Raw genomic sequence first — 12518 nt, 5'->3', positions numbered from 1 at the left:
AGGAATAAAAACAAATTTAATATTTTTATTATTATTATTTGATATTATTTCTTATTACTAATATTTTTTTAGAAAAATAAAAATTAACTTTTATTAAGATTATTTTATTTTTATTAGAGTTGTTATATAATCGTTAAATGGTGACGTAAAAGAACTACTTGGTGGATTAGGAGGAGGTGGAACTTGGGCCCAATAAGTAAAGACAATGCAGGATAATGGATTCCAACAAGAAAGGAAAAATTGTATGGCCCACACCTAATATTTGCAAAAGCATGTTAATGGTTGTATTAGTGTTGTAAATGCCTTTGTTGGATCAAGTAATAGAATGGAACCTTTGTGCAATTAAAGCAAAAAGTGTAAGATTTTGTGGCCCAATAAAGCAGGAGGCAAAATCTATGACATCTCGTAAAGGTTACATATACATTTTTGGTCATCGCTGTGCTTATACATAACATGACCAATTATTTTCCCTACGTTTGAATTAGGATCGTCGTGGCTCTCACTTTAACTCATCTATTCCCCTAATAACGCATGGAAACCTAGCTTTTTAGATTTTATTTCTATTTCAAATTCAAGTCTTCACCTGAACTCAGTCAAATACCTCTTCTAGTGGACCTCAAAGTCATATTGTTTTTATGTGTCTAGATAGCTTATAGTATAGCAATCCACGTACACTTTCATACTACGTTGAATTTATTGGTTAATATCTATAGCCTAAATTGTTAAAAGTGTTTTTTTTATATATATTATAATATGTTGCAACAAATTTTGACCATGTGTTACAAATTTTTCCTCTTGATATACAGCAAGAGAATAGGTGTTGAAGTGTTTCTTAATTCTTCCCACACATGACATATTTACAATTGTTAAGAAATTGAGTTTAAATCTAATTCAACTTTATCAAATGAACATATAAAATGAGATTTGTACACATTTATATATTATGAATTGATTTTATCTCTAGTTAATGTGAGACTCTAACATAGTCCGGGAGAGAATTTCGATTCGTCTGGCCAGCAGGCGGGCGACATGCTTATATTGTGTGACAACACTACAGAGCGAGTGGCTCTTTTAGGCGGGCAGCTGTGTGACAACACTACAGAGAAAGCAGTGCTTTCGTTTAACATGCTATGGTTTCAACGCCCTTATGAGATAGTGATGAGTTTCACACCCTCTAAGCCTAGCCCGCGCGCGGTTAGGAAGATTGGCTGCAATCTGAGCGGTACCACCCACCCTACCCTACCACCTATACATATATCTTGAGCATGGAACAATTGATTAGTAAATAATAAATTTCACTAGAAAATACTTTAAACCATGATTTTGATATCATATTAAGATGTGAATTTTAAATCTAACTTGATCTTATAAAACGACTTATAAGATGAGATTTATATTCATTTAAATATTATAAATTGATTTCATCTCTGATCGATGTAAGACTTTCAATAACAACTAATGATATTCATCCCTCTTTTAGTTAGATCGTTGCGAGTTACAATTTTATTTAATAATAACTTTCAAAAACAAAGGATATGAGACTTTGACATACTTTTTTTAATTTCTCCCAAATTATTCTTCTATCATATATGGTGACATATTCGATTACAACAAGTTAAAAAAGAAACTTAATACATATCATTGTTTAATACTTCAGATCGTATGATTTTTGTTTCAACTTAATAGACACGTGATCAGTGGCATAATATACCCAGTTAAAACAAAATGTTTTATGGTACTTAAAATAAAAAATGAATAATTGTATATTAAGTCTAAATTTTAAAATTAGTCATTTAAAAAATACATTTTTTAAACAGAAACAGGTGACCTACGAAATGAACTTAAATTACAATCAAATATATTTTGGTAGAGTTTTAAAATGGATAATATCTTAGAACGTAAAAATCTTAATATAAGTTTTACTTTTAAAATTTAATAAATTTGGGATATACCGTAATATCATGTCTTTCATTTTATTTTTTTCAATTTTAGTAAATTTGAGATAAGTGACCCTAATGTCAAGTTTTCTTTTTGTTTAAACTTTAACACATTTGAGATTATGGTATAGAAAATAATAGGTAATAAGTTTTTACATAAAAATATTTGATAAATAAGAATTAGATGTTTAAAAATAATGGATGAGCCTTGATTAGGGATGACAACGGGACGGGACGAGTTTCGTTATCTCATGCCCATCTCCATAGAAAAAATTTATCCTCATCCTCATACTCAAACTTAACGGGTATCAAACTTTTGTCCCATCCCAATTCCCGTACCCATTTTCTTATTACTTCAATATTAATTTTAATTAATTTTTATAAAAAAAAATACATCAAAGGAAATATAATATTATCAAATATTCAATATTAGGAGGATGATTGTTTCTTCGATTTCAAATACTTCGAAATAAATTATAATTGTTTATATTTTAGATTAGAATACCAAATAAAATTTCAATAGAACCAAAACATTTATTAAATTTGCAAACATTAATGAAACATAGTTGATAAAATTTAAAAATATTTTTTAAAAAAATATAATAGAAAAACAACTATTCAAATTGAAATATATTTTAAATGTTTGTTTACTTCAATTTTTTAAATTTTAATGAATCTCTTTTTTATACACTAATAAAAGTTATAATACATCATTTGATCAAAATGACACAAAGAACAAATAATTAGCATATATCTTGTATCTTTTAAACTCCAACATATGTTGGATGGTGATAAAAAAATATCCATGACATACAATTATAATGAAAAAATTACAATATAATTGATAATGAGTTAGAAAATAAAAAATAATTAGATAAAATATATCGAAATTGTATTATACATAATGAAAATAAATAACAAATAAAAATAATAAAAAAATTAACAAATGTGTGTCTTAGAAACAATTTGAGAGACTATTGAAAGAAATCACACAAAGAAAAATAAATGTATAATTAAGGGTATGAAAGATGACAAATACCTTAAATATCTAAGAAAACTTTTCAAATATCAACATATATATACTTAATGGTTGAGAAATAACAAAAATTATTTTAGCGGAACAAAATAGTTCTTTAAATGAAACAAACATTAATAATAATAAGTAAAAAAAAATTATAGTACCTTGTAAATGAAAGGTTCACTAACACAAAAAAGCCTTTTAACGTCCGACATTTCGACCTTTGACGTCTGCCCAAACACCGACGTCGTACTGGGTGATGTCAAAATAACGTCGGAAAAATAGCAGACGTCACTTGACGTCGGTCCTTTAAGAGTCCGACGTAATCCAACGTCGGGGCCAGTAACAACAGACGTCAATTTTTGTGCTGAAATGAGGAAAAAACCTGAGCAATTTAACGTCTGTCAAAGCCTGTCAGACGTTAAATAACGTCGGCCCTGGTATGGTCAGACGTTAAATAACGTCTGTCAGGGCACACCAGACGTCAAACTGCTCCATTTTTTTTTTAAATTTGACTGTTTTTACAACATCTATGCACCTGAAAATCAGAAAATTCCCAGAACAATTTCATAATACTTTCAGCACAATTCTGGAGTTACAGTTATATATAATAGAACTTAAGTTTCAACATATATTCTAAACTAATATAAATAACAACAAACTAAAAGTTTCAACATGAAATTCTTGTACAATAAAGTTTTTAAAAGGAGTTCTAATTCATGTGGTATCAACTTCATCTCTCCAATAGATATGCTAACACATATACAAATAAGTCAAACATAATAAATTTCACAAAATTTCGACATCATTTCGCATTGGTCTCTGAGGTACACAAAATGAAAGTGATTAATCATGATCACAATCAAGTATGCATCCAAAGAACAACACAAATTAGCCTCAATCAAAATTTTGTGAAATTTATGCATAAACCTCAATGTATGCGTTATAACAAATTATGAAAAATAATTCTTCCAAACTGTCCGATCGGACAATTCAAGATTTAATACAAACGATTAAAAATTTAATCATTTGTACTAAATCTTAAACGGGAACTAAGGTTCGCTCAGTATTTAATTAAAATTATAATAAATCTTCATATATAAAACAACAATGCAACCATAGTATTAAAAAATCAAATAAAATTGAAAATATTTTAAATAAAAGAAATCTAACAATAAACATAAATTTCTTTCAAAATTATGTAAATATTAATACAAAAATTCAAAATAAAAAAGTAGAGCCAAAAAACTAATTAAAAAATATTCAAAATGTTAAACTACAATGATAAAAAAAAAATTCAATTACATACATACAATATGAACACACTAACAAAATGCAAAAAGAAGGATAAGTAAAGCTAACCTCTTGTTGCAAAACTAAAATCGAATTTGGAGGAGAGTGGTCTTAGGGGCCGAACGTGCTACTGGCTGGCCAAATATGGGAAAGAAAAACACTACCAAATGGGAACGAAAATGATAAATATTGGGCTCAAAACTCAAAACCAATCCACAAAGCAAAATCCAACAACTTTCAGTGGTGGAAAATGAAAAAACGTACTTGTAATGGCATCGTCGCCAACACGGAGGGGAGAATGTGCAAGGCCAATATTCCGTTTCACACACCATGGAGAGGAAGAAAAACACTGCAAAATGGGGACGAAAACGAAAAATATTCGGTTCAAAACTCCTAAATCAAAATCCAACAACTTTCAGTGGTGGAAAACGAAGAAACTAACTAGTAATGGTGGCTCTCGCTGTCGCCGACACGGAGGAGAAGAACGCGCAACGTAACAGAGGGGAGGAGAGGGGTTCGCGCTGGTTTTAGGAAAAAATTAACGTCTGTGTTGTGCTAGGCCAACGTAATTTAACGTCGGGGATCTCTAGGGCCGACGTAATTTGACGTCGGGGAGCTGATCGGTCGACGTCCTTTTGGAGATGATGTTGGGGCGCTGATGGGCAAACGTTAAATTTTTCTAGTTATTTACAAAACTGCCACCGGACATTTTTTACGTTGGTGTTCTTTTGAGCAGACGTTAAAGAGGTGACGTTGAAGACCTTTTTTGTGTTAGTTTTATGCAATTAAACACTTAAATTGAAAATATTAAACATTCTCATGTGAAAGGAAAATATACAATAAATAATAGAAATATTTAAATGTGAGACATAAAAAAAATAAATTTAATTGATATACATCATTTTAACATAATTACATAAAGGTTATGATAAGATAAAAAAAAAATATAGAGGAGATGTGAATGAGTTTCATGACAAACCAAATAATTAGAAGAAACAAAAAATAGAAAGTGTATATATATATATATATATATATATATATATATATATGGTTACTAATTAATTGTGAATATTTTAATAGTTTAAACAAGGACAAAGATATAGTAGGGACAAGTATTATGGTGGGATATGTACATCCCATCCCCATCCCCATACCCAATTGAAAAAGTCAAGATTCTCCATACTCATACCTATATACCTATACGAGAATTTCCGTCAAAACGGGAACATGTTCTACGGAGACAGGTTTAGTTGCTATCTATAGCCTTGATCATTACAAAAATTTAACGAAAATAATTCTGATAATAAATTGTCATAAATGAATAGAAATTTTACATGGACTTTATATCACCTTCAATAATAACAGTAAAATTCCAACAGTATATGGTTTGAAAGTCCAAATGTGTCACCGTTGCAGTTTTAATTTTTTAAAATAAATTATAAATTAGCTAATATGTTAATTTTTAATTAAATATTAATTACGAATATTTAAATAAGCTGTATATTGTTTATATGACATCAGATAAAATAACCTACTATATCTTCCTTTTCATTTTTCAAGCATATGGCACCAAAGATATTTGTTTTCCATTATTTTCAAAATTGAAAATAATATAATTTTTTGTATATTTATTATTCGCCTAATTTTGAATTAATTTGTATACATATTTATTATGATTTAAAAATGAAAAAATATAAATATTTATTAAAATTAAAAAAAATATATTACATTGTGTAGTTTCTCCAAATAAACTTTATTATAACGATACATATAAAAGAATGGAGGCGTAAAAATATAAGGTTATTTTAACAAGTACCAACATTTATCAAGGACCTTGATCCTTTCACACTGTTTTTTAATATACTTCCATTTGATACTCATAAATACTATTATTTATTTCAAAATTTTATTTGTATTTATTTTTATTTATTAAGTATAATGTTTTATTAATAAAAGGAAGAAGCAAATGGAAGTAAAAGAAAAATTGAGTGTGAAAATATAATTTTCCATTTATTATTGTGTATGACAACAGTAATTAGAAAAATTCAAACGCGTTCTTATTGTATAACAGTATCATGTTGAGTCCTGTTATATGACAGTGACAGACATTTACATAATTAATCAAACACATTCTTATCGTATTACGACAACATTTATTTTTCATGTTAAAGTATAAACGCCTAGGTAAATTAAATTTTGGTTTAATTTAGAGTTGGTATAGCTTTGCTGGTAATCTTGGCTGAGCAATTGCCATAAGTGGTTCTGCAAGAAGAATATCGTCGTCTGACTCAGAAAGATTGATTGATGAAACATGGGGTGGAGCAGTCCAAGTGAAGCCATGGAGCAATCTAGCAAATAGCATCACTGTCATTGTCGTTCCTAGCATCACTCCGGGACAACCTCGTCTTCCTGTACTAAATGATATGAACTTCAGATTTGGTTCGGTCAAAGACACATCATCTGTATCACTCTTCAGGTGGCGTTCAGGTTTGAACTTGTAGGGTTCATTCCACACTTTTGGGTTTCTTCCAAGTTCTTGTCTGCTTAGCACTACATGGCTACCCTTAGGGATGAAGTAATTTCCCACCACTGTGTCACTCATAGAGACATGCGGAGGAATAAAAGGTGCAATGGGATGAAGACGAAAAACTTCTTTCGCACAGGCCTTGACATAGTTGAGCTTAGGTATGTCTGATTCTTGGACCAGCCTGTCTTTTCCTACCACACTGTCCAATTCTTCGACAGCTCGACGGAGCAACTCAGGTTGGTTAATCATCTCAGCAAGTGCCCATTCAAATGCATTCGACGGATTGTCCACTGTTGCAAGCATCAATTCCTACAAAAAACAGTTTGACTTAGAGTCTGAATATTGATATCAAATTTCATCTTTTCAACATGCATGATATGGAGTCAAATCAGAAACTAGTGTATATAAATGTATGTCCGTAAACTCCTCTCCCTTACGGGAATATGGTTTGCCTTTAAGTGTGCAAATGTAAGTACCAAAAACAAACAAAGAGAGAAGTGGAATATATTACGTACTATGATTTGTGCACTGATCTCTTCCAATGTTAACAATGGATTATTGTTGGCATCTTTGAGAGAGATGAGAACATCAAGCCAATCCTCTGCATCAACCTTTAATCCATCATTCCATTGTTTGATTCTGTGTTGAACAATGGGGTCATGATACTTCTTAATCTTCCTCAAAGCTCCCTTCATTTTCTTCTGATGACCATCCAAATCAAGTCTCGCCAAGCATGGCATATAATCAGAAACGGAAAAGGAATAGATGTAGTTGAGCAAATCAAAGATGGAATCAACATGCTCTACTTCCTCAAAACCGGGCCCTCCATCCTCTCTACCATCCCCAAAATACCTTGCATTAAAAGTAATTTTTCTGATAAGATTGCCACAATAATGCCTTGCAGCAGTCCTAACATTGACAAGGCCAGAAACACCACCATCCACCATTTTGCACTTGTTGTAGACGTAAAACATAAGGTTGTCGGCCTCTTCAGTTCTTTTGCCGTGAAGCCATAGGTGCTTGTGTGGAGAAAGCAAATCGTGGGTTATGATTTTCTTCATTTTTTTCCACTGCTCACCAAAGGGCACAAAAATTGTTGTTGAATATCCACTAGTAATGAGATCACTGGACATGCTGTGTGATCTTGATGCAAAAGTTGCATCTTGTTTTCTCAGAAACTCAGTAGCAATGGTGGGACATGTGACTGGGATGACATAGGCATTTCCTAAGCGGATACATGCAATTTCAGTGTTCATTTGTTTCATGAGATTATGTATCCACTTGTATGCAGGTTTGCTTGCAAGCATTTCAGGAAGGTTGCCTACTATAGGCCATGGTTTGGGTCCAGGGGGCAGGTTTGGCTTTTGTTTCTTGGCATAACTGTGAATGAAGTTATGCCTCAGAGTTTTGATCATAATGGTGAAACAGGTGATTATCACAACCAAAGAAGGCCAAAAGCTTTGAAGACTTGACAACAGAAGAAATGGGGTTTGACCCATTTGGAAAAGCTCTGTAACTGAAAAAGTAAGAAAGTTGAAGTTCTTTGGAGTTATGTTGGCTATGGTGAAGTACTTTGAGAGAAAGTGGATGATTCATAACCAAAACTTGATGCGTATTTATAGCATGGTTAAAGCTGCATGCGAAGTATATGGAAGAGGCACATTACGAGGTTCAACTCTATTGGTACGAGATAGCGCGTGGAAAGCCTTCACACAGAAAACACGTGCTTGGTTAAACTTTTTAGGATTTGCACGGTGACGTGAATAAAAATGTGTTTCATATTGGGTTTTATTTTTTAATTTTTATGGACGTCAACTTTTTATAGTGTAGTTTGATTAATATTATTATTAGTATTTACATGCCCAATTTAATTACCAATGTATAAATTTTTTTATACAACAGTATTATGCGTTTTGTGATTCATGCACACCCTTTACACGCTAAAGTTTTTAATTTTAGTTAGTTCCCGTAATTAATGTATATTATTTTATAATTTATGTTTACTTCATATAACACATGTTTTTTTGACAAGGTTAGATATATTATCAACGATTGAAAAAATTTTGATACAAGTTCTCACGTTAGTGATATATTTTAAGAGTGAGTAATGTTTTTGGATTCAAATGTTTTACGTTATTTTGTTTAACATAAATTAAAGTCTTCCACTTTTACGTTGTACTCTTAACAAACATAATTAGTGCTAAATATTTTCATGGAAGACCTCTTTTATACAGGTGCAGAAACATGATATAATCATTAATAAAACAAATGCCTTTACTTGGTCCATTACTTAACCTTCATATAAGTTTAATAAAATTATATGTAAATGACATATTATATTATATTATTATATTATATTATATTATATTATATATATATATATATATATATAATTTTTAAATGAGTTAATATGTTTGATAGGAGAAAAGATTCTAAATGACTCGATATAAGAAAGTTCGGTCGGAGTGAGCAAAGAAAATAATATTAAATATTTCAAAACATAATTTTTTTAAAGTTGTAGTAAGTTTTAAAGACCTTTTGTTGATTGTGATAATGTTTAAAGCTATAGTAAGTTTTAAAGACCTTTTGTTGATTGTGAGTGTGTTTAATATGTTAAAGAATTTGATTAATATTCTATTGGTGTTGCACGGTTTGCTTTTTTTCATCAATGCATATTTCTTAATTCTTTCATTATAAGTATTTTTTATTTATGTGAGTGATTTATTTTTATCATGTATTTGGTATGGTCATCCATGTTTTATTTTTGTTTTCTTTTTCTTTTTAAGAAAATTTGTATATTATGAAAATAATACCTAATATAAAATTATTGAATATATATATATATATATATATATATATATATATATATATATATATAATTTTGTTGTTTTTAGCATTTTATAAATTTGACCTAAATTAAGTTGGTATATCATTTAAATTTAACTGTTAGATGGATTTTACATTTCATATATCATTCTTAACTGTTTTTGTAATACTATGTCAAGGGGTAGATTGGTACCATTTTGTTTATTACAAATGACTTAATTTTGGATTAATATAAATATAGCTTACGTTAAAAAAAAAACATTTAATCTAATAACATTATTAAAAAATTAAAAAATGTCAAATGGTGTAGTGGTTAAGGAGGTACATATAATATATATATATATATATATATATATATATATATATATATATATATATATATATATATATATATATATAGAGAGAGAGAGAGAGAGAGAGAGAGAGGCATATACAAAGTGGATAATTGTTGTAAGCCAAATTATCTTTCATTCTTCAAAGGTTTCACTTTAGGGTCTTTCTTTCTTTATTTTTTTTTTCTGCATCCTAATCAAGTTGTAATTTTCAAACTACCACTTATTAAAATTATAATAAAAAGTTCTATATCTTCTTACTTTTTATATTTCTTGGATAGGGCATTTCGAAAAGTATTTCTAAGTCATCTGAAAATATATTTCAGAATAGTTAATCTGAAATAAAAAAAATCCAAAATAAATGTTTTGGAAGTATTTTTGAATTAGGTATTTCGAAATGTATTTCTAGATTCAAAAATACCTTCTAGAACAATCATTTAAAAAAAAAAATGGAAACAGGTATTTTGGAGGTAATTTTGAGAGGTATCTCACCAAACAAATTTTATAAATACATGGCTTGGGTTTTCTTCTTCTTATCCTTGGTTTGTTCTTCTATAACTCTTTTTATTATTTTCTTAACTAAAATCGAAGTTAAATTCATTAAAGAAAAGACCGTTTATATTTTCTTTTTCAGGAAAATGAATATGAAAAAAAGTGGAAGAAGAGGAGGGGTGCAGGATACATGCAGGGTAATGAAAGAAGGAGAATGGTGATAGAAGAAAGAGAAAGAGAAAGACACCTTCTGTAACTTTAATGGTGATAGAAGAATGAGAAGGAAAATGGTGATGAAAGAAGTGAAGATTAGTTAATGAGAATTTTTAGTATAATTTAATTGAAGGATAGAATATGGATATAAGCTTCTATGGTGAGATGCATGAATAAACACCCTTCACTTTAGTCACAACAAATATTTTATTTCAAGATGTTTTTCACGTTCACTGTCATAACCCATATAGTTTCCATGAACAAGCACTGAAATATATATATATATATGTTCAAGAACATGTCATTCATGTGCAGTGGTACTTCATTAAGAAATATTAAATCTCATATTGATGCACTACAGACCATTTATCTGTCCAGAATCCTCCCTTTTTCATGAATCAAACTGCTACAATAATAAATATTTTTCTACAGTTAATTGATATTGATGGTTAACCAACTTTCAATAATTGATAGGTAGTATCCACAAACTCTTCTACAAATGTTAGAATTTTTATGGATTAACACTGTCATACACAAAATTAGTTGAAAAGCAAATTAAATTACTCACATTAATCACATTTATTTTTAAATTTTTAACTATAAACCGGTACATCAATTACTGACATTCATTTCAATCATTCTAATCGGAATTAAGAACACAAGTATTTAATGTTATCACTCCCAATACAATTAAATTAAATAAGAAGGTTGAAATTAGAAGAAGAGTGGTCTAAATCGTAATACTATCCATAAGCTAACTCTAACACAATATAAAAGATTATTTTTTAAAAGAAATTCAAATACATAAAATTAATTTTTGTTATAAAATAAAGCTAATATTAAAGAGAATAAAAGAATGAAGAACATAAAATGAGAGAATGAAAAACAACTTTTTTGTGTATGTCTTATCACTGATATGAAGAGTTATATTTATATATACATTATGATAAGGATAGAAACTAAACTAATTAATACAAATATTAACATAAAGAATAATGTAAGTCATATGAGTACCAATCATGTCAATACAAATATCAACTTAATGAATGACCATTAATTCATAACAAATTTAACTATTTTAAATAAATAAATATTTTTTTAGTGTCATAGTATACACTAATAAAGTTCTTTTAATGTTTGATGTTAATGGAGTCTACTTAACCAAATATATAATTATACTAATTATTTTTTAATTTTTTTATCAAGTAAAAATATTTATGTTATTATCTAACCAAAATAAATATTAAAAATAAATAAAGTTATTGTGATATTAATATTATTTATTTTTATTATTTATATTTCGAATTCAATTTATATGTTATGGATATCTATGATTTTAAACAATAAATAAAAATCATAGATTACTTTTAAGGCTTAGATTTAAGATTTAAAGATATAACAAATTTTCTTACCAAATTGTTTCTCTTTCACTTTTAATATAATTTTTTTCAAATTCGTTCTTTCAGTCACACTCATCAAAGTATTTCTACTCATTTCTTTTATTTGCATTCATTTCCTTCATATATACACATCTCCTTTATCGTATTTTTCTTCTCATCTCTCACATACACAATTATCTTCTCATCTCATTATCTTTGTCATTCACATCCATCTCTTTCATCTACACTCATTTCTTCCATCCATTACAAATTCCTTTTATTTTTTATTTATATTTTATTTCTTGAGGATGGAGACATAATAAGAAATTTTATTCTCTTAAATGACTGTAAGTGATCAAATCAAAGCAAATTAAATTAATATTAAAAATATATTATATTTAACATTGGTTTAGTTGACGTTAAATTAAATAAATTTCAAAAGTTAAATTATTTTAATTTAAAAATGAATAATAAATTAGTACCGGATAAAGTTACATTTTT

General features: G+C 28.7%; 1 protein-coding gene across 1 annotated transcript; it reads right to left on the bottom strand.

The window, feature by feature from the left end:
• Positions 1–6257: 6257 nt before the first annotated feature.
• Positions 6258–8355, bottom strand: LOC114187236 (isoleucine N-monooxygenase 2-like). Its single transcript, XM_028075429.2, has 2 exons — positions 7291–8355; positions 6258–7084 (listed from the first exon to the last, which is right to left on the bottom strand). Exons 1-2 carry the CDS (start codon positions 8272–8274, stop codon positions 6455–6457), a joined length of 1614 nt encoding a protein of 537 aa, XP_027931230.2. The 5' UTR covers positions 8275–8355; the 3' UTR covers positions 6258–6454.
• Positions 8356–12518: the final 4163 nt, after the last annotated feature.

This window comes from Vigna unguiculata, chromosome 6, assembly GCF_037176805.1.
Source record: "Vigna unguiculata cultivar grain cowpea cultivar isolate G323 ecotype 2 chromosome 6, ASM3717680v1, whole genome shotgun sequence".
NCBI classification, from domain to species: Eukaryota; Viridiplantae; Streptophyta; class Magnoliopsida; order Fabales; family Fabaceae; genus Vigna; species Vigna unguiculata.
The sequence above is the reverse complement of the archived record's forward strand: the minus strand, read 5'-3'. Positions and strand labels throughout refer to the sequence as shown.